Here is a 22,566-nt window from a genome sequence, read left to right on the forward strand (position 1 = left end):
CCCTAATGTCGCTCAAACCCGTCCGCCTTTCCTTCCTCATATAAAGCCATGGAGTCTCTTCAGAACATCTGGAATAATCCGCTCCATCCGTACGGATCCGTTTCTCTTTATGAGCTTCTGAAGCGGCGGTGGAGGTTGCTTAGCCTGTCAATGGAGGACAGAAATCTGTCCATTTCATTACAAAAATCTTCATTTGTGTTCAGAAGATCAACGAGAGTCACATTTTATCATTAAAGCACAAACTCTGAACATCCTTAAATCAAGACACATTTAACCACAGCAGAATGAAGACGAAGTCGTTCTCTGAGAAACTGATCAAAATGAAGTGAGTTTGAGTTTAAGACAAGAACAAATGTCTGCCATTGGGTATGAAGTTGATTTTTATGAACACATTGACAGATATTTGTTCTTGTTTTAATCATAAAATCACAAGATTCTCAAACTTTAAGCAATTTTTTTGTAAAATTAATTAAAAAGTAATGGAGATTTTTTGTAAATTGTATTGAAGTGTTACTAACACTGCAAAAAAATGCTCTTCTTACTCAGTATTTTTGTTATTTTTCTCACCCCATTGGCAGATTATTTATCTTATTTTAAGCAAAAACTCTCTTCATTTTGAGTTATTTTTCCCAAAACAAGACAATTACTTTTGCTTGTCGAGTAAATGTTTATTAATGTAAGAATTTTTAGACACAAATACTGAGTAAGAAGAGCATTTTTTGCAGTGCACAGCTCATTTACATTTAGAGAATGTGTTGTTCCCTTCAGTTTATTCCTTAGATTTGCTTTAATTGGTCTCTAAAGCTCTTGAATGTCTCTTCATTTAACCTCTGGATGACTATTGGACCGACCAACAAGGCAGAATAAATCCAGTGAATAAAAGACGTTATTACATCGAGGTTTTATTTTTCACATTTCCAAATGATTGGAATCAATGTCCGTTTTCTGTCCATAAACCGCATTCGGAGCCTCAACACGTCGCTCAAGTCGACCCCAAACATGATCAAACCAGCTCACAATGATATTTCAAGCAAAATGTTGATATGATGAGGAAAATAACGGAGCATAAAAGCAGATAAACCTGCCAATAAGCCTCATTTTTGTACAAAATATACAACCCGAATTGTATCTACACATTTACACACACACACACGCGCGCACACGCACACACACAAATGTACAGCTTTGTGAATAAAATAGACATGCTTCTCAGAAGCAGTGAAATGAGTTCATGTCCTAGACATTGTAGAGTGTGACACAATGACAGCAATAATAATAATAATAATAATATGCATTCTTACAACAATAACTAGCGTTGCCTATATCTTTTACAACAACATATTGCATTGACAGAAGAGAACAGTACTGGTGCATTTATCGTGATAATCATACATTATTGCTTACCTGCGCATGAAATCAAGGATTATTGTAATGATAAACAACTAATGACCCTGGATCACAAAACCAGTCACAAAGGTCTTTTTTTTAATCTGAGACCTATAGATGATCTGAAAGCTGAATATTAATCTCTCCTCTGATGTTTGGTTTGTTCAGACAATATTTGATCATCTGGAATCTGAGGGCGCAAAAAATCGAAACATTGAGAAAATCTCCTTTAAAGTTGTCCAAATGAAGTCCTCAGCAATGCATATTACTACTGATAATACAGTTATGATATATTTACGGTAGGACATTTACTAAATATCTTCATGGAACATGATCTTAATATCCTATAGAAGCCCGTTTCCGCCACTAAATAAAAAAATAAAGAGTAATTGTGACTTTATATCTCAGAATTGTGACTTTATATCATGTAATTGTGAGAAAAAAAAGTCAGATTTCTGAGATAAAAAGTCGCAATTACTCTTTTTTTTTTAATTTAGTGGCGGAAACGGGCTTCCGAAATAATATCTTATTGATTTTTGGCATAAAAGATGGCAAAATGTTGGCTATTGCCACAGATATCACAGAACATCACTGTTTCCTCCAGAACGACTGTACAGCCAAATCTAATTCTGCTGCAGTATTGTCCTGTTTAACACTGAAGCTGCTCTGACACAATCGGCGCTGGAGAAGAGCGATAGAAATAAAGATGATTGATTGATTGATTGATTGATTGATTGATTGATTTACCCGTGAGACGCACGACTGCTGAAGAGCTCCAGGGTCACTCTTGTCTTAAAACAGAACTTGGGCTTGTCAGTGAATACTTCACATCAATACAATCTTAGTTTAAAACTATAGTCACGGTAACACGAGCTTCATACAGTGTTAAATACGGTCACGACGATACTGTACCGAGCTGTGTTCTGAGAATGAAGTGCCGAAGCTGAAGCGGACCTGCGGTGGTGACGAGTTAAACACCGACAACATTCAAGGGTTAGTTCACCCAATAATGAAATGTCTGTCATTAACTCCTCACCCTAATGTCGCTCCACACCCGTCAGACCTCCGCTCATCTTCACACACAGTTTAAGATATTTTATATTTAGTCCGAGAGCGTATGCAAGTGTATGCACACTATACTGTCCATGTCCAGAAAGGGAATAAAAACATCATCACAGTAGTCCATATGAGACATCAGTGGGTTAATTAGAGTCTCTTGAAGCATCCAAAATACATTTGGGTCCAAAAATAACAAAAACTACGACTTTATTCAGCATTGTGTTAGTTTTTGTTATTTTTAGACCCAAATGTATTACGGGTGTGGAGCGACATTAGGGAGAGGAGTTAATGACAGACATTTCATTGTTGGCTGAACTAACCCTTTAAGAAGCGCCATGAGCTTTTATATGGGTAAGTCTGTCACTTTCTCAGTCCATCTTTTCTCACATGCCCCAAAACACACAAATGCCATTTCAGAAGAGGCAGTTTTCAACAGCTGCATAAAATGACATGAGATAAACCTGAATTAAATGCCCTATGAGGGGTAAAGCGAATCCGATGATCCACATCTGTAGTTAAATCAACAGGACTCGGCCGTTTGTTGTGGTTTAGGGGCGAGAAACACACATACACACACACACACACGCACGCACGCACACACACACACTCTTCCATTTGCTCTTATGTTCGGTTTTATCCTCTGTGTCCATCATCGCATCGCTCAGATTTTGGTCAGATTTCCCTCGGGATCCGGATCCGGATTCTGGAAGGAGTTCCGAATGCAAGCGGCTTCGCTGGCACAAAGATGGCCGAACGCTTTGTTGTACCATTCTGGAGACTTCCCTCTGGAACAGGAAGCATTAGAGAAGTGTAAGTGTCCTCAAGCATCATTTAACAATTAAAGGGTTAGTTCAGCCAAACATGTAATAGTGTGTGAGCAGTAGTGTGTGTGTTTTCAGCGAGCTCACTTCAGGTCCACTCTGCATATGTGTGTGAGTGTGTAAGCAGTAGGGTGTAAGCAGTAGTGTGTGAGCAGTAGTGTGTGTGTCTTCAGTGCACTCACTTCAGGTCCACTCTGCATATGTGTGTGAGTGTGTAAGCAGTAGTGTGTGTGTCTTCAGTGCGCTCACTTCAGGTCCTCTCTGCATATGTGTGTGAGTGTGTGAGCAGTAGTGTGTGTGTCTTCAGTGCGCTCACTTCAGGTCCACTCTGCAAATGTGTGTGAGTGTGTGAGCAGTAGTGTGTGTGTTTTCAGCGCGCTCACTTCAGGTCCACTCTGCAAATGTGTGTGAGTGTGTGAGCAGTAGTGTGTGTGTTTTCAGCGCGCTCACTTCAGGTCCACTCTGCAAATGTGTGTGAGTGTGTGAGCAGTAGTGTGTGTGTTTTCAGCGCGCTCACTTCAGGTCCACTCTGCAAATGTGTGTGAGTGTGTGAGCAGTAGTGTGTAAGCAGTAGTGTGTGAGCAGTAGTGTGTGTGTTTTCAGCGCGCTCACTTCAGGTCCACTCTGCATATGTGTGTGAGTGTGTAAGCAGTAGTGTGTAAGCAGTAGTGTGTGAGCAGTAGTGTGTGTGTCTTCAGTGCACTCACTTCAGGTCCACTCTGCATATGTGTGTGAGTGTGTAAGCAGTAGTGTGTGTGTCTTCAGTGCGCTCACTTCAGGTCCACTCTGCATATGTGTGTGAGTGTGTGAGCAGTAGTGTGTGTGTCTTCAGTGCGCTCACTTCAGGTCCACTCTGCATATGTGTGTGAGTGTGTGAGCAGTAGTGTGTAAGCAGTAGTGTGTGAGCAGTAGTGTGTGTGTTTTCAGCGTGCTCACTTCAGGTCCACTCTGCATATGTGTGTGAGTGTGTGAGCAGTAGTGTGTGTGTCTTCAGTGCGCTCACTTCAGGTCCTCTCTGCATATGTGTGTGAGTGTGTAAGCAGTAGTGTGTGTGTTTTCAGCGCGCTCACTTCAGGTCCACTCTGCATATGTGTGTGAGTGTGTAAGCAGTAGTGTGTGTGTCTTCAGTGCGCTCACTTCAGGTCCACTCTGCATATGTGTGTGAGTGTGTGAGCAGTAGTGTGTGTGTTTTCAGCGCGCTCACTTCAGGTCCACTCTGCATATGTGTGTGAGTGTGTAAGCAGTAGTGTGTGTGTCTTCAGTGCGCTCACTTCAGGTCCACTCTGCATATGTGTGTGAGTGTGTAAGCAGTAGTGTGTGTGTCTTCAGTGCGCTCACTTCAGGTCCACTCTGCATATGTGTGTGAGTGTGTGAGCAGTAGTGTGTAAGCAGTAGTGTGTGAGCAGTAGTGTGTGTGTTTTCAGCGCGCTCACTTCAGGTCCACTCTGCATATGTGTGTGAGTGTGTGAGCAGTAGTGTGTGTGTCTTCAGTGCGCTCACTTCAGGTCCTCTCTGCATATGTGTGTGAGTGTGTAAGCAGTAGTGTGTGTGTCTTCAGTGCGCTCACTTCAGGTCCTCTCTGCATATGTGTGTGAGTGTGTAAGCAGTAGTGTGTGTGTCTTCAGTGCGCTCACTTCAGGTCCACTCTGCATATGTGTGTGAGTGTGTGAGCAGTAGTGTGTGTGTCTTCAGTGCGCTCACTTCGGGTCCACTCTGCATATGTGTGTGAGTGTGTGAGCAGTAGTGTGTGTGTCTTCAGTGCGCTCACTTCAGGTCCACTCTGCATATGTGTGTGAGTGTGTGAGCAGTAGTGTGTAAGCAGTAGTGTGTGAGCAGTAGTGTGTGTGTTTTCAGCGCGCTCACTTCAGGTCCACTCTGCATATGTGTGTGAGTGTGTGAGCAGTAGTGTGTGTGTCTTCAGTGCGCTCACTTCAGGTCCTCTCTGCATATGTGTGTGAGTGTGTAAGCAGTAGTGTGTGTGTCTTCAGTGCGCTCACATCAGGTCCTCTCTGCATATGTGTGTGAGTGTGTAAGCAGTAGTGTGTGTGTCTTCAGTGCGCTCACTTCGGGTCCACTCTGCATATGTGTGTGAGTGTGTGAGCAGTAGTGTGTGTGTCTTCAGTGCGCTCACTTCAGGTCCACTCTGCATATGTGTGTGAGTGTGTGAGCAGTAGTGTGTGTGTCTTCAGTGCGCTCACTTCAGGTCCACTCTGCATATGTGTGTGAGTGTGTGAGCAGTAGTGTGTGTGTTTTCAGCGCGCTCACTTCAGGTCCACTCTGCAAATGTGTGTGAGTGTGTGAGCAGTAGTGTGTAAGCAGTAGTGTGTGAGCAGTAGTGTGTGTGTTTTCAGCGCGCTCACTTCAGGTCCACTCTGCATATGTGTGTGAGTGTGTAAGCAGTAGTGTGTGTGTCTTCAGTGCGCTCACTTCAGGTCCACTCTGCATATGTGTGTGAGTGTGTAAGCAGTAGTGTGTGTGTCTTCAGTGCGCTCACTTCAGGTCCACTCTGCATATGTGTGTGAGTGTGTGAGCAGTAGTGTGTGAGCAGTAGTGTGTGTGTTTTCAGCGCGCTCACTTCAGGTCCACTCTGCATATGTGTGTGAGTGTGTGAGCAGTAGTGTGTGTGTCTTCAGTGCGCTCACTTCAGGTCCTCTCTGCATATGTGTGTGAGTGTGTAAGCAGTAGTGTGTGTGTCTTCAGTGCGCTCACTTCAGGTCCACTCTGCATATGTGTGTGAGTGTGTGAGCAGTAGTGTGTGAGCAGTAGTGTGTGTGTGTTCAGTGCGCTCACTTCAGGTCCGCTCTGCATATGTGTGTGAGTGTGTGAGCAGTAGTGTGTGAGCAGTAGTGTGTGTGTGTTCAGTGCGCTCACTTCAGGTGCACTCTGCATATGTGTGTGAGTGTGTGAGCAGTAGTGTGTGTGTCTTCAGTGCGCTCACTTCAGGTCCTCTCTGCATATGTGTGTGAGTGTGTAAGCAGTAGTGTGTGTGTCTTCAGTGCGCTCACTTCAGGTCCACTCTGCATATGTGTGTGAGTGTGTGAGCAGTAGTGTGTGTGTTTTCAGCGCGCTCACTTCAGGTGCACTCTGCATATGTGTGTGAGTGTGTAAGCAGTAGTGTGTGTGTCTTCAGTGCGCTCACTTCAGGTCCTCTCTGCATATGTGTGTGAGTGTGTGAGCAGTAGTGTGTGTGTCTTCAGTGCGCTCACTTCAGGTCCACTCTGCATATGTGTGTGAGTGTGTGAGCAGTAGTGTGTAAGCAGTAGTGTGTGAGCAGTAGTGTGTGTGTTTTCAGCGCGCTCACTTCAGGTCCACTCTGCATATGTGTGTGAGTGTGTGAGCAGTAGTGTGTGTGTCTTCAGTGCGCTCACTTCAGGTCCTCTCTGCATATGTGTGTGAGTGTGTAAGCAGTAGTGTGTGTGTTTTCAGCGCGCTCACTTCAGGTCCACTCTGCAAATGTGTGTGAGTGTGTGAGCAGTAGTGTGTAAGCAGTAGTGTGTGAGCAGTAGTGTGTGTGTTTTCAGCGCGCTCACTTCAGGTCCACTCTGCATATGTGTGTGAGTGTGTAAGCAGTAGTGTGTGTGTCTTCAGTGCGCTCACTTCAGGTCCACTCTGCATATGTGTGTGAGTGTGTAAGCAGTAGTGTGTGTGTCTTCAGTGCGCTCACTTCAGGTCCACTCTGCATATGTGTGTGAGTGTGTGAGCAGTAGTGTGTAAGCAGTAGTGTGTGAGCAGTAGTGTGTGTGTTTTCAGCGCGCTCACTTCAGGTCCTCTCTGCATATGTGTGTAAGTTTGTGAGCAGTAGTGTGTGTGTCTTCAGTGCGCTCACTTCAGGTCCTCTCTGCATATGTGTGTAAGTTTGTGAGCAGTAGTGTGTGTGTCTTCAGTGCGCTCACTTCAGGTCCTCTCTGCATATGTGTGTGAGTGTGTAAGCAGTAGTGTGTGTGTCTTCAGTGCGCTCACTTCAGGTCCACTCTGCATATGTGTGTGAGTGTGTAAGCAGTAGTGTGTGTGTCTTCAGTGCGCTCACTTCAGGTCCTCTCTGCATATGTGTGTAAGTTTGTGAGCAGTAGTGTGTGTGTCTTCAGCGCGCTCACTTCAGGTCCACTCTGCATATGTGTGTGAGTGTGTAAGCAGTAGTGTGTGTGTCTTCAGTGCGCTCACTTCAGGTCCACTCTGCATATGTGTGTGAGTGTGTAAGCAGTAGTGTGTGTGTCTTCAGTGCGCTCACTTCAGGTCCTCTCTGCATATGTGTGTGAGTGTGTAAGCAGTAGTGTGTGTGTCTTCAGTGCGCTCACTTCAGGTCCACTCTGCATATGTGTGTGAGTGTGTAAGCAGTAGTGTGTGTGTCTTCAGCGCGCTCACTTCAGGTCCACTCTGCATATGTGTGTGAGTGTGTAAGCAGTAGTGTGTGTGTCTTCAGTGCGCTCACTTCAGGTCCACTCTGCATATGTGTGTGAGTGTGTAAGCAGTAGTGTGTGTGTCTTCAGTGCGCTCACTTCAGGTCCACTCTGCATATGTGTGTAAGTTTGTGAGCAGTAGTGTGTGTGTCTTCAGTGCGCTCACTTCAGGTCCACTCTGCATATGTGTGTGAGTGTGTAAGCAGTAGTGTGTGTGTCTTCAGTGCGCTCACTTCAGGTCCACTCTGCATATGTGTGTGAGTGTGTAAGCAGTAGTGTGTGTGTCTTCAGTGCGCTCACTTCAGGTCCTCTCTGCATATGTGTGTGAGTGTGTAAGCAGTAGTGTGTGTGTCTTCAGTGCGCTCACTTCAGGTCCACTCTGCATATGTGTGTGAGTGTGTGAGCAGTAGTGTGTGTGTCTTCAGTGCGCTCACTTCGGGTCCACTCTGCTTATGTGTGTGAGTGTGTGAGCAGTAGTGTGTGTGTCTTCAGTGCGCTCACTTCAGGTCCACTCTGCATATGTGTGTGAGTGTGTGAGCAGTAGTGTGTAAGCAGTAGTGTGTGAGCAGTAGTGTGTGTGTTTTCAGCGCGCTCACTTCAGGTCCACTCTGCATATGTGTGTGAGTGTGTGAGCAGTAGTGTGTGTGTCTTCAGTGCGCTCACTTCAGGTCCACTCTGCATATGTGTGTGAGTGTGTGAGCAGTAGTGTGTAAGCAGTAGTGTGTGAGCAGTAGTGTGTGTGTTTTCAGCGCGCTCACTTCAGGTCCACTCTGCATATGTGTGTGAGTGTGTGAGCAGTAGTGTGTGTGTCTTCAGTGCGCTCACTTCAGGTCCACTCTTCATATGTGTGTGAGTGTGTAAGCAGTAGTGTGTGTGTCTTCAGTGCGCTCACTTCAGGTCCACTCTGCATATGTGTGTGAGTGTGTGAGCAGTAGTGTGTGTGTGTTCAGTGCGCTCACTTCGGGTCCACTCTGCATATGTGTGTGAGTGTGTGAGCAGTAGTGTGTGTGTCTTCAGTGCGCTCACTTCAGGTCCACTCTGCATATGTGTGTGAGTGTGTAAGCAGTAGTGTGTGTGTCTTCAGTGCGCTCACTTCAGGTCCACTCTGCATATGTGTGTGAGTGTGTAAGCAGTAGTGTGTGTGTCTTCAGTGCGCTCACTTCAGGTCCACTCTGCATATGTGTGTGAGTGTGTGAGCAGTAGTGTGTGTGTCTTCAGTGCGCTCACTTCAGGTCCTCTCTGCATAGGTGTGTGAGTGTGTGAGCAGTAGTGTGTGTGTCTTCAGTGCGCTCACTTCAGGTCCACTCTGCATATGTGTGTGAGTGTGTGAGCAGTAGTGTGTAAGCAGTAGTGTGTGAGCAGTAGTGTGTGTGTTTTCAGTGCGCTCACTTCAGGTCCACTCTGCAAATGTGTGTGAGTGTGTGAGCAGTAGTGTGTGTGTGTTCAGTGCACTCACTTCAGGTCCGCTCTGCATATGTGTGTGAGTGTGTGAGCAGTAGTGTGTGTGTGTTCAGTGTGCTCACTTCAGGTCCGCTCTGCATATGTGTGTGAGTGTGTGAGCAGTAGTGTGTGTGTCTTCATTGCACTCACTTCAGGTCCGCTCTGCATATGTGTGTGAGTGTGTGAGCAGCAGTGTGTGTGTGTGTGTGTGTGTTCAGTGCACTCACTTCAGGTCCGCTCTGCATATGTGTGTGAGTGTGGTCTTTCCGGAGCCGCTCGGTTCCAGCAGAAACTGCGAGTCCAGAACGATCGCTCTCACTCCGGCCATCTGACAGCTCTCCTCGAGCTCAATCGACACCGACACCAGAACACACACTCCTCTCGGCATATCGGTCCTCCATGTCCTAAACACACCACACACCACCATCAACCGCAGGCGTGCAAACTTCATTCATTATCAAATAAACATGCAATATTCCAGCTGAATGTTTTCGATAAGATTATGGTTTGCCCATCACAGCTGTGTATATCAATTTATGTTAGGGTAGTGTGTGTGTGTGGTGCTATTTCCTGCATTCTGCCTTATTCACACAGTTAAAGAGTACAATGTTTCAAAACATGAGTTGGACAAGTGACGGAGTATTTCTGTGCTGAATATTCCTTCAGAATTCACACACACTTCGGGAAGTTTTCCAGTGTGGCCCTGTGTGACATCATAAAGGGAGGAACTCCTTATATGGGCACTTCTCCCAGATGAGCACACACACACACACACACACACACACACACACACACACACACACACACACACACACACACACACACACACACCAACAAGCTTGGTTGGGGTTACGGGAGCTGTTGGCGGTGCTGGTGTTGTGTTTTTAGACACGAGATCTACAATGTCACTAAAGAAGTGTGTGTGTGTGTGTGTGTGTGTGTGTTCTCACCTGAGCACCACGAAGTCTCTGCAGGGCATTGGCTCCATGCTCTTCAGTTCATACTGGATCAGCTCGGTGTGTGTGTCCAGCGTCTGCAGAACCTTCATCTGGAGCAGGCTCCGGTCCCACAGGTGGCGCTCTCTCAGAATGCGGATCAGAACCGCAGGGGGAGGAGCTTCCACCTCCACACACACACGCCAGCGTCTGAGCGGCACACCGTCTCCCACCTGCAGACACAACACACACACCTCGGGCTTCATTTACAACACACACACCTCAGGCTTCATTTACAACACACACACCTCAGGCTTCATTTATTGGCAGATCATTTTGCCTGTTTTAAGCAAAAACTCAGTTCATTTTGATTTTATTTTTAACAAAACAAGAAAAAACATCTTCGGTCGTTTTACTGATCTAGTAAATTGATCTTGATTTTAAGAATTGTTAGATATTTAGACTGAAAACAAGACAAAATGACTGAGTAAGAAGAGCATTTTTTGAATGAATGCATAAATCTGTATCTAATATTGTATTTGAACCTTTTTAAATGAGATCTCGGTGCTGTCGATGTTGGATCTGGCCACCCAGCCCTTGGTCTTGTCTTTGGCCTCTTTCAGCAGATTCTGAATCAGGCTCTCCAGATGAGAGTGATATGTGCGTTCTTCCTCCTCTTCCTGCTCTGGCTGTTTTTTCCAAAGCTCGTCCAAAGATGGCGCCAGCAGCTCAGCTTCCATATACGAGTTCCTGGACTGAGAGAACATCTCTGGAGGAATCTGGACAAACCAGGAAAAGCATTTCAGGAGAAATCTGCTTCTGTCCTCCAACAACGATGCTTGAAAAACAAGCGGGTCAGTAAGAGTTATTAATGTGGTAACACTTTACAATAAGGCTGTAATAGTTAACATGAACTAATGATGAACTGCGCTTATAAACCATTTATTTATCTGTTACACTGCAAGAAATGCTCGTCTTACTTAGTATTTTTGTCTTGTTTCTAGTCTAAATATCAAAAAATTCTTGCATTAAGAAACATTTACTAGACAAGCAAAAATTATTCTTTATTTTATCTTGTTTCGGGGGAAAAATAACTCAAAATGAAGAGTTTTTGCTTAAAATAAGATAAATAATCTGCCAATGTTTTCTGTGTGAATTAAGATTATTTTTCTCACCCCATTGGCAGATTATTTATCTTATTTTAAGCAAAAACTCTCTTCATTTTGAGTTATTTTTCCCAAAACAAGTCAATCATTTGTACTTGTCTAGTAAATGTTTCTTAATGTAAGTATTTTTCGATATTTAGACTAAAACAAGACAAAAATACTGAGTAAGAAGAGCATTTTTTGCTCAAAAAAAGTCACTTGAATGCATCCTTGAATAAAAGTATTAATTTATTTTAAAAGAAATCGTACTGATCCCAAACTTACAGGGGAAAACCATATTGAAATTATTACAATGCACTTTACTATAATAATAGTAATTTTACGCAGACAGCCATATCATATTTATGGTTAATATGATAACGATATGCTTCGCGTCGGGCGGTTCTTTGCCTCTACGCCGTGCATTAAAATCCTTTAATGCATGGCTAGCTGTGGAGTATCTCTTACATATTTAATTCTATAAACTATCCAAATCAAACTAGCCAAATCTAATTCTGCTGCAGTATTGTCCTGTTCAACACTGAAGCACAATCGGCGTTGGAAAAGCACGATATAAATAAAGCTGATTGACTGAACCAGAACTTCTCAGAACATGCATCCTTGAACAAAAGTATTAATATCTTTTTCTGCATGCATCTCGTACCTGAAACAGCTGATGGCACTCAGCGATCATATGCGCGAGTCCCTGAGTCGCCGCGAGGTTCTCATTCAGGTCCTTTTGGTCTGGCCGCCCAGTGGCGTACTTCCTCTGAATAGACCTGAATGCAATCAAAGACATCATGATCTATAATATTTCACCACATTTGTGGCTGTAAGCATATGAAAGAAACGATTAATCCAACGAACAGCATCGGTTACTCTTTATTTTAAACGGTCTCTGTTAGACTGCAAATAATCAGAATCACCAATCACTGTTTACATTAATGTTAAAATGAAATAAATGTTGTATTTTACACTGCAAAAAATGCTCTTCTTCCTCAGTATTTTTGTCGTGTTTCTAGTCCAAACATCTAAAAATTCTTAAAACAAGAAGTATTTACTAGACAAGCAAAAGTAATTGTCTTGTTTTGGGGAAAATAACTCAAAATGAAGAGAGTTTTTGCTTAAAATAAGATAAATAATCTGCCAATGGGGTGAGAAAAATAATCTTAATTCAAACAGAAAACAAGATTATTTTTCTCACCCCATTGGCAGATTATTTATCTTATTTTAAGCAAAAACTCTCTTCATTTTGAGTAATTTCGATTAGAACTACAAACGTGGATGATAAGTGTTAAAAAACTACATAAAGATGATGAAGTAGTATATCCCAAAATCTTGCACACACTCAACAGTATGTACTTTTGGTAACACTTTATTTTAACGTTCAGGTATTAACTAGTGTCTTATGATCATGCATATTCCTATGATATTGTCTGTTTATGAGCACTTCTAAAGCTCATATTAATGCCTTATTCTGCATGAGCTTATTCTACATCCCTTAATCCGACCCAATACCTAAACTTAACCGCTACAAAAACTACCTTACTAACTATTAATAAGCAGTAAATTAGGAGATTATTGAGACAGAAGTCGGAGTTAATAGTGAATATGTGCTCCCCAGACTAAAGGGTTACCGAAATTTCTAGTTATTTTACTGATCTAGTAAAAGCATCTTAATGTAAGAATTTTTAGATATTTAGACTAGAAACAAGACACAAATATTTAGTAAAAAGAGCATTTTTGCAGTGAGGTAAAGCTAAACGGGTCTCTCATTAACGCGCTCCTCTCTCTGGCCCTCAGGGAAGCGTGTCTGTAAAGTGTCTGTAAATGTCGAGTAAAGCTCTCTAATGAACACAATGATGTGTGTTGTGTTAATAAAACCCTTCATGCCTTCTCACGACACCCTTAGGGCCCGGGAGTCCTAATGGCAAAGCACACACATCATCCTCGAGCTCCTGAACGATAGTGAAACTCAGCCTCTCATGTGTGTGCAGAGCTGGACAGTATCTCAGCTCATTTCCTCGAGTCCTGTCCTTAAGTTCACTGTTTGAGTCTCTGTGCTTTACTGGAGTATTATTTTTTCTGTAATCTTCTGACTTTAACTTCACTCCATCTGAAAGACAAATATCGTCCTCTTTACTCCACTACATTTCTATCAAGGTCCTCGAAGTGGAAAGTCGTTTCTGTCGCAGCTTTGAAAGTCAGTGATGATTTTTTTCTTCTTTTAAAGGTGTTTGGGTTTTTGCAGAAAGCCTTTCAGGAATCACTCTTGTAGAGTCTCGTGAAGTTCAATGATTTCACAGCATTTATTAAACACTGATTTATAGTTTAGAGCAAAATGGAAGAAGACGGATGTCCAAATGCTCATTTAGTGGAGGATTGACATAAACAAAGTTGATTCTGTCTTCAGTGAAGGTGAACAGTGTGAGAATATCAGATGTGTATCAGTGTATTGGATCCGTGCATTCGGCCTTAAAGTGACAGCAGCTTTGTAACTTTTCTACAAGTATTTAAATGAGTTTAAGTTAGTCGTCTGCTAGTGTGTCAGATGGAGCGTCACTGACTGGCTTAAACCATGACGGCATAATGTGCATTTAGACAACTATAATACAATAATGCGGCGACATAAAGAAGGACATTTACTTTTGATACTGAAGTACTTTTGAAAACAAACACTTCTGTACTTTTACTCCAGTAAAAATCAGTTTTTACAGCTTTCACTTGTAATGGAGTAATATTTGACCAGCAGTGCTGTTACTTTTACTCCAGTAATGAAGTTGTGTTGGAATGCACTAAAAAACTGAACTCGTTACCTAGGCGACAGGTTATCATTCTTCATGATGTTGAGGTGGAAGAGAGACGGAGCGAGACACACCGCCAGGTTCATCGGGGTCATCTGGTTCTCCTCAACAGAGGAAGTGACATCATTCAGGAAGTAAAGCAGCGTCTGCAGGACCTCGCGGTTTTCATCCGCCATTAGCATGATGGCCGCCTGCACAGCCGATAAACGCTGCTCTTTAGGGACGTCTGGGGGGAACGAAAGCACAATAGAGAGAGATAGTGATGTAAATTGACCCATAAATGTAAATAGTGTGATTAATTCCTCCTGTGGTTGGCCAGCCGTCAGACCTCCGCTCATCTTCACACACAGATGAAGATATTAGTGTTGAAATCCGATGGCTCAGAAAGGCCTTCATTGACACCAATGTCATTTCCTCTCTCAAGACCCATAAAGGCACTAAAGACGTCGTTAAATACAAAATACAACGCTATATCCAACAGCCTTCACACACTTCACTTTTGGTAAGGTCAATACTACACACTCTGGATATGGGATATACGAGCCAGATCGAGTATTATTGACCTTACCGGAAGTGAAGTGTGTGAAGGCTGTTGGATATAGCGTTGTATTTGAGGTAAACAATGATATAAATACGGCTCGATTTCTCACAGAAGCCGATGGGTTCGTGTCTTCAGACATCAGTGTGTGGTCATGAGCCACAGGGCTCTGTGTGTGTGTGTGTTGTCTAAGCATGTTTGTTTTGCTCTCATAGAATTGTTCCCCATTCACATCATTATATGACCGACACACAGCCACGGCTGAATTAAAAATCTTCATTTGTGTTCTCCTGAAGAAACACACACACCTACATGTTGATGCCCTGGGGGTCAGCAGACCAACATCAGGCTCATTTATGGATGAACTATCGCTTTAAAGTAGCCTAGAAATCTAGACGCACCCTAGCGGCAGCAAATTTAATCTGCCCGCAAGTGTCGTCTAGGAACTCTCAATACCCGTCTGAGCTGTATTCCCCTCACTCTGGACGGGCCAATCACATTGTGTATAGAGTAGGTGGGCGGGGCCATAATGACGACAGCCGAGTTGCGTTTGCGTGCTTCTAGTAAACACAGAAACTGGCGAATGGCGGCGGTCTTTCGAATCAGCTTTGACTGCGACTCTGGAAGACTTGAGTTAAGCTTTTCTCTGAGAAAAGAACAAAGAGCGGCACTGAAGTCATTCTGAAGAAGGGAAGATGTGTTTGGAGTTTAGCCGACCAGATACGGCGAATGTTTAATCAGTCAGCGAGCTCTGTTTCACCTTCGTTGCTCTGGTTGGTGTAGCGCTATCCTATCGCGAGCAGAGGGAGTTTGACAGACAGCCGTTTATCCGCCCCTCGGATTGAGCCGTCAATGGTGAGTTTCCAGACCAAACATCTGGATGTGGCTCTGGCTTGTCAGGCTAGCTTTAAAGTGCACATGAGGAAAAGCTTACACTGGTATATGTGGAGGAAGGTCTCGCCCATTTTGCTTGTGAGGAGAGGCTCGGGCAGATCTCTGAAGAACTGCTTGACCATATCTGCCACGTCATACGCCGACTGATCCTCGTAGCTCACATTTTCTGGGGAGCTGTCACACATTTGCCTGAGAGCCAGAATACGAGACTTCACCCCAGATTTACGGAAAAGTCCCACCTAATCACACAACGAGAAAAGCAAATATGATTTTTACATCTTATAAAGAACATGTGTGTGTAATGCTAGGGTGTTGTGTGGTTGACACAGGGTTGGCATTGCCACTGCTAGGGGAAATTTTGCTTTTGATTTCAATAATCCAAGCGATCTGTGGCCTGTTGCACAAAGCTGGTTTCAGTTACCCAGGTAAGTTCGAGATTAGTTTGATCAAACTCAAGAAGGTGGATTGGTTTTTATCTGTGTTCATCACCACTGTAACTGACGCTACACGGCTAACATACTCTGGAGCCGGTTTTATTCTGGGTTAGAGATCGCAAACCCAAACTGGACCAATCAGCAGCAAGTAAAGATGCAATAAAGCCACACCCCCTGTATGCCTCGTTCCAAATTAAAGCAGTTTATTATGAGAGAACTTTAGAAACAAAATTGTGCATCTTTTGGTGCTAATTATTTATTATATTTATATTATATGAATTATAATCACTTTGAATTCATATATATTATATTAATTTAAAAGTAGCCAGATAGTAATATCAATATAATACATGCATTCATAATTCTTTTAAACAACGTGTATTCATTTGAGCTCTTTGTGAACCTATAATTATTAGGCATATTTCTTTGATTCACATCATGCATTAATATAGTCAGATATTCTTTCAGCTCAAAGACTGATTCTCAAACTAAAGTGTTTATTTCCGTCTTGTAAACACATTTAATTTCATGATAATTTTCAAAACATTCTCTCAATTTTCAGAACAGAAGTGAATCAAACGGAGGCTGTGATTGGCTGTTTGCCGCACGTGTCACTTTGAGGCGCTTCAGAGTTGATCGCTAACTCTGGATTAAACCTGAGTTGACAGAGAAAGTTTATACCGAGCTAGGGCTGGGCGATATGGGCCAAAAAAATTATCACGATATAATTTAGCATATCAGTCGATATCGATAAATATCACGATAAATGTCAAATGTTTATTTCTTTAAAGTTTAAAGGCATATTTTTGCTCCTGAGTGAAATATGTAGAAAACAAACAGTTAGCTGTGGTTTTTAAACTATCCTTTATTGTCAAAACATGACAAACACTTCCCAAACAAGTGAACAATTTATTAAAACTGAGGTAGTTTTATTTATTAAAATCTTAACTGTGGTCAGCATTTTTTTACTCAACACTATATATCAATAATATATCATTATACAGGGCTTGACATTAAGCATGTTCATGTGCTTGTCCTTTGAACAAGTAAATCGTTCAAGCTTGTCCAAGTAAAAGATTAGCTTGTCCGGAAAAGTGTGTGTGTGTTTGTGTGTGTGTGTGTGTGTGTGTGTGTGTGTGTGTGTGTGTGTGTGTGTGTGTGTGTGTGTGTGTGTGTGTTTGTTTGTGTGTTGTAAATATAATTTATTCTGAAGCAATATTCTCACCAGTGTTCAATCAGCTTTGACATATTTAAATCTGCATGTTTGTGGTTTTTATTTTTATTGAATCATTTGAAATTTGTGATATTTTCACCTTTTATAAAGGGCATGTTCCCTTAATCTTATTAAATATAGGCTAAGCTTCATGTTTCATTTTATATTTGTAATTTTGATCAATACATTAAATTAAAATAAAACACTATAAGGGCTGTTACCAATCAAATTAAATAATTTACACTGAAAAATAACAACAGCATTAAATAATGTTTTGAGATTTGTAGAATAGACAAATAAGACATGTTGGAAAGTATGTTTAAAGATCAAATTAAAACACCAGTAGGTGGAGGGATCACGTGATGCTTGCAACTAGATAGACGCACTTTTTTCGCCTCCCCACTGGGTTGACGAAAAATAACTATTTTAAGTAATAATCTCGCCTTGTGACTTACTGCAACAGCTGCAATAAGTGTCAAAATGTCCCTGGATAACTTTTTTGCACTGCCCGCATCGAATAAGAAGAGAGACGGACGAAAGAAAACGGCTAGCAAGGTTAACGCTAATAGCATTGCTAACGTGACGGTCACTGCTGCTAGCCAAGCTGACAATGAACACGAAGAGGCCGAGCATGAGACGGTGCAGGCGGCTACAGAATGTGAAGCGGACCACGAGGATGTCAACCTCCAAAGAGATGACATATTGGTTGAGAGAGTGACCACCAACATCGCTGAGATGCTGGACGTTAAACTTGCTGCTGTTGTTAAACCAGTTACGGAACTGTCTGAGAAGTTAGACGGCATTTTGGAAAGAGTGACGGCTATAGAAAATCGCGTATCTGATCTGGAGGATGTGTCAACGGTGACTGGACCGAAACTTGAATCTTTGGAAAATGCTCTCAAAAAAGCACTGGAACGCCTTGATAACTATGAGAATCAAAGTCGTCGCCAAAACATTAAGATCACAGGGCTCAAGACTGGTCTTGAGGGGAAAGATCCAGTTATGTTCTTTGAGAAGTGGATTCCTGAAGTTCTGGATATGCAGCAGGACAGGGTCAAGATTGAGAGAGCTCATCGCACGGGACCCGCACTTGGAGGAGGGGAGAAAACCGGCCCTCGTGCGGTCCTAGTGAGACTACACAACTACACCGATAAACAGAAGATCCTTAATGCAGCAAGGAACAAGAACAGGCTGACAGTGGACGGTCAGGAGGTGTCATTTTACCAAGATTTCTCGGCTGAAGTGATCAAGAAGAGGCAAGAGTCGGCAAGTGCCCGGCGGAGATTACGGGAAGCGGGCATCCGATATGCTTTTGTTTACCCGGCCGTAATACGGATCTTCCAGCATGATGGGACTACGAAAACACTCTCCAACATGAAAGATGTCAACAATTACATTAAAGGACTGACTGAGAGATTAGACACAGGTAAATAAATTAGACTGTGTTTCAGTAATAGCAACTTCTGGCTATTACCAAGCTCTGACGACGAAGGACAGAACTAAAACAGCGCTTAGACTGCTTTGACAAATAATACTGGGCTTCATTCTCCGTTAAGTCATGTTATGGGTTAAGACACTCAGGCTGCAGCTGTTTTGAATTTAATTAGTGTTATTACAAGGCTTGCTACACTGACCAATGACCCAGTTGGGAAGGTTTTTTGTTTTTGTTTGTTTGTTTCCTCTTTCTTTGTAGCGATAATCCTTTTTCGGACTCGTTGAGACCCCAGCTGGATACTCCTTGATAAGAGTATGACGAAGTTTGTTTTTGGTTTTCGTATCTTCCACCTTTTGATAGGTTTGTTGTGGATACTTAAGTCACTGTTCGTTACTCCAAGCTGTGTGTTTTGTTTTTGCTTGGAACCTTTGTTTTCTTTATCAGCACAGGTAGAGTTAAATGTTGGGATTGGACTAAACATAAATATTTCTATCTTTCTGAATACAGCATTAAGTAGCCTATATAAAGTATATTATATTTAGTAATGAATATTAGAATTTGTACTTGGAATGTTAAGGGATCCAATAATCCAGTGAAAAGGAAAGCTATATTAAATAGTTTAAAAAAGGACAAAATCCAAATAGCTTTTTTACAAGAAACACACCTCAGCGACAATGAACATAATAAATATCTCCGGGAGTGGGTGGGTCAGGTTTATTACTCATCTTATTCAACAAGTAAGAGGGGAGTAATAATATTGATACATAAAAATTTGCCGTTAGTTATTACAGACACATATAAGGATACGGAGGGGAGAATCATCTTAGCTAAAGGAACACTTTATGGGGAAATTATTTTGCTGGGTAGCATCTATAGTCCTAACGTAAATGATGATGATTTTTCTGCCTTACTTTTTGACCGGCTTGTTGAAATGGACTCCTCAAACATTTTGATAGGAGGTGATTTTAATTGCTCTCTTTGCCCTTTTTTAGACAGGAGCCCAGCTCAGAACACTCAGTCCAAAAGCGCAAGATCGCTTAATTACACATTAGAGGAAATCGGCCTGTTAGATATTTGGAGGCATTTGAACCCTTCAACACAAAGTTTTACATTTCACTCTTTACCTCACTCATCAATGTCCCGCATTGATTATATATTTATCTCAAGACATCTGGCCCATCTAGTGGAGAAGTCAGATATAGGAGTTATTGCCATCTCTGATCATGCTCCTGTCAGTCTAGAGATGCAACCGCCCAGACCACTAAAACAAACCATTTATTGGAAGTTAAATAGGCTATTACTTTTTGATGATCGTTTTATTAAACTACTAGAAGAACAGACAGATCTGTATCTAAATATCAATGATAAAGACGATGCTGACCCCAGAATTGTATGGGATGCTTATAAAGCCTACATGAGAGGAGTTATAATCTCATATACAAGCTGCAAAAAGAAGGAACGATTACTACTACAAAATGACCTTGAAATAAAAATTAAAAGACTGGAAGAAGAATATTATGCATCAAAATCAGACGAAGTCCTTAAGAAATTAAAGACATCCAGGGACAGGTTAAGTGACTTAATAACAAGGAAAGCTGAGAAGGATATGTTATTTGCACAACAAAAATTATTTGAATTTGGCAATAAACCAAACAAATTCTTGGCAAGGTTGGCAAACAATGCCCCCCCTAAATTTTTTATCTCGGCAGTTAAGGATGATAATGGTCAGCGACATATGGATAATAAGTACATTAATGAGTGTTTTAGACAATTTTATGAGGAACTGTATAGTTCTGAGTCTGACTGTGATAAACTAAAGGATTGTTGTTTTCTAAACAGCTTGAATATACCACGACTTACTGAAGACCAGGCTAACTTACTGGAGGGTCCCATTACATTGTTAGAAATTGATAAAGCCATTTCATCACTCCAATCGGGCAAATGCCCTGGAGCTGACGGATTTCCCGTTGAGTTTTTTAAGGTTTTGAAAGACAAGATTACTAAGCTATTACAGAGAGTATTTAATGCTTCCTTTGAATACTCAAGTCTTCCGGGGACTATGTATATTGCTAATATTACAGTAATACCAAAAACAGATAAGGACCCAGAACTACCTTCTTCCTATCGTCCAATAAGCTTGCTAGGAGTAGACATGAAAATATTGTCAAAGGTATTGGCCAACAGATTAGAGCGGGTAGTATCAGACATAGTAGGCACAGACCAGACTGGATTTATTAAGGGTCGATTGTCCTCAAATAATACAAGACGGTTGATTAATATTATCAAACATCTTAATTACCATCAAATACCAGGCGCCATTGTTTCAATGGATGCCGAAAAAGCCTTCGATCGCGTTGAATTGGAGTACATGTTCGAAGTGCTAAGAAGATTTGGTTTTAAATCCACGTTTATAGACTGGGTTAAGATCCTGTACAAGATGCCTGTAGCCTCTGTCTTGACAAACGGTCTTTTATCTGCACCATTTAAAATTACACGGGGTACTGCTCAGGGCAGCCCTTTATCGCCTTTGCTGTTTTCATTGGCTATAGAGCCGCTTGCGATAGCCGTCAGACAGAACATAAATATAGCAGGAACTTTAATAGGAACAAAACAGCACAAAATTTTATTATATGCCGATGATATTCTTTTAACTTTGACAGACCCGGATAAATCAATTCCAGCATTGATTGATTGTATTAAAGAATTTGGACAAATATCAGGATATAAAGTAAATTTTGAAAAGTCAGAAATAATGCCCTTAACATACGGTGTTCAGGTCGAGCCTGCTTACATTAAACCCTTTCGCTGGGCACCTAAAGGATTTAAGTATCTAGGAATAAAAATTACACCCAAGGTTGAGCAGTTGTATGCGGAAAATGTCAATCCTTTGGTTGGTCACATAAAAGAAAAAGTTACAAGTTGGAAAAAGCTTCCTTTATCAATGCTTGGTAGGATTAACCTTATCAAAATGATAATACTTCCAAAAATTTCTTATCCAGTGTCAATGCTTTTTGTGTTTTTGAATCCAAATGATCTTAAGGACATTAATAAACTGATATCAGACTTTATCTGGGCAGGCAGAAAACCTAAGCTTAAAATGGATACTTTACAACTTCCAAAACAACAGGGTGGGTGGGGCTTACCAAAGATTGAGAACTATGTACTGTCTATTCATGCTAGAATTGTTTCAGAGTGGGCAACTGAACAAGATGTGACACCGTGGCTTGAGATTGAAAAAGTAACTAGCCAACCCCTTTGTCTTATAAATTTATTAGATAAACGTGCAAGAGAATTGCCACCTGCTGTTAAAGACAATTACCTAATTAATAATGTTATTAAGACATGGAGTATTTTGAAGAAATTATTTGGGAAGCCTAAGACCCTTAACTTTCTTGCAATTTTGGAAGATATACCAGATTTAACAGCAGAGGGTGCTGGTCTCAATCTCAAGTCATGGCAAGAAGCTGGTATCAAGAGAATGTATGATCTGTGGGACAACGGTAAATTTAAGACATTTGAAGATATAAGATCCCAATATAATATACCTGCCAAAGACTTCTATAAATATCTTCAGATCAGGCATTACGTAAAATCAAAGACTGGATCCCTGGAGCTACCAACAAACTGTTACTTGCTTGAAAAAACTCTACTTGAATGCCGGAAACGTGGACGTTTTATATCTAGATTCTATTCTGAGTTACAGACTATAACGGTAGACAAACTGAAACATTTACGAACAACTTGGAACATGCTGCTTAAAATGTCAATCGACTCTGAGTCGTGGGAGGAAATAGTAAAACTGCCTTCTAGAATATCAATCTGTAATAGATACAAAGAAATGCAATTCAATATTCTACATAATGTTTACATATCACCTTATATATACAGTAAGTATACTCCAGGTGTTTCTCCGAATTGCCCTAAATGTAATTCAGCGAAGGGCACTAGATATCACTGTCTTTGGGAATGCAAGAACATTGAGGTATTCTGGCAGGCAGTATGCAGTGAAATCAGTTTGGTGATAGGACAGACAGCTCCACTCAGCCCACTCATGTGCCTACTGGG

At 41.8% G+C, this 22,566-nt stretch overlaps 1 protein-coding gene across 2 annotated transcripts in view; it reads right to left on the bottom strand.

Annotated features, from left to right (window-relative positions):
• Window positions 1-886: 886 nt before the first annotated feature.
• stard13a (StAR related lipid transfer domain containing 13a) overlaps window positions 887-22,566 on the bottom strand; it is a 59,057-nt gene continuing 37,377 nt past the window's right edge. For both annotated transcript variants that reach the window (XM_067432851.1, XM_067432850.1), the window contains exons 8-14: window positions 15,460-15,658; window positions 14,000-14,213; window positions 11,848-11,962; window positions 10,584-10,817; window positions 10,054-10,271; window positions 9,331-9,507; window positions 887-3,230 (exon numbers count right to left, since the gene is read on the bottom strand). In XM_067432851.1, the coding sequence (XP_067288952.1) occupies window positions 3,107-3,230; window positions 9,331-9,507; window positions 10,054-10,271; window positions 10,584-10,817; window positions 11,848-11,962; window positions 14,000-14,213; window positions 15,460-15,658 (1,281 nt within the window). In that variant the 3' untranslated portion in view covers window positions 887-3,106. The remainder of the gene's footprint in view (window positions 3,231-9,330; window positions 9,508-10,053; window positions 10,272-10,583; window positions 10,818-11,847; window positions 11,963-13,999; window positions 14,214-15,459; window positions 15,659-22,566) is intronic.

The sequence above is a fragment of the Pseudorasbora parva genome, chromosome 23, assembly GCF_024679245.1.
Source record: "Pseudorasbora parva isolate DD20220531a chromosome 23, ASM2467924v1, whole genome shotgun sequence".
Classification (NCBI taxonomy): domain Eukaryota; kingdom Metazoa; phylum Chordata; class Actinopteri; order Cypriniformes; family Gobionidae; genus Pseudorasbora; species Pseudorasbora parva.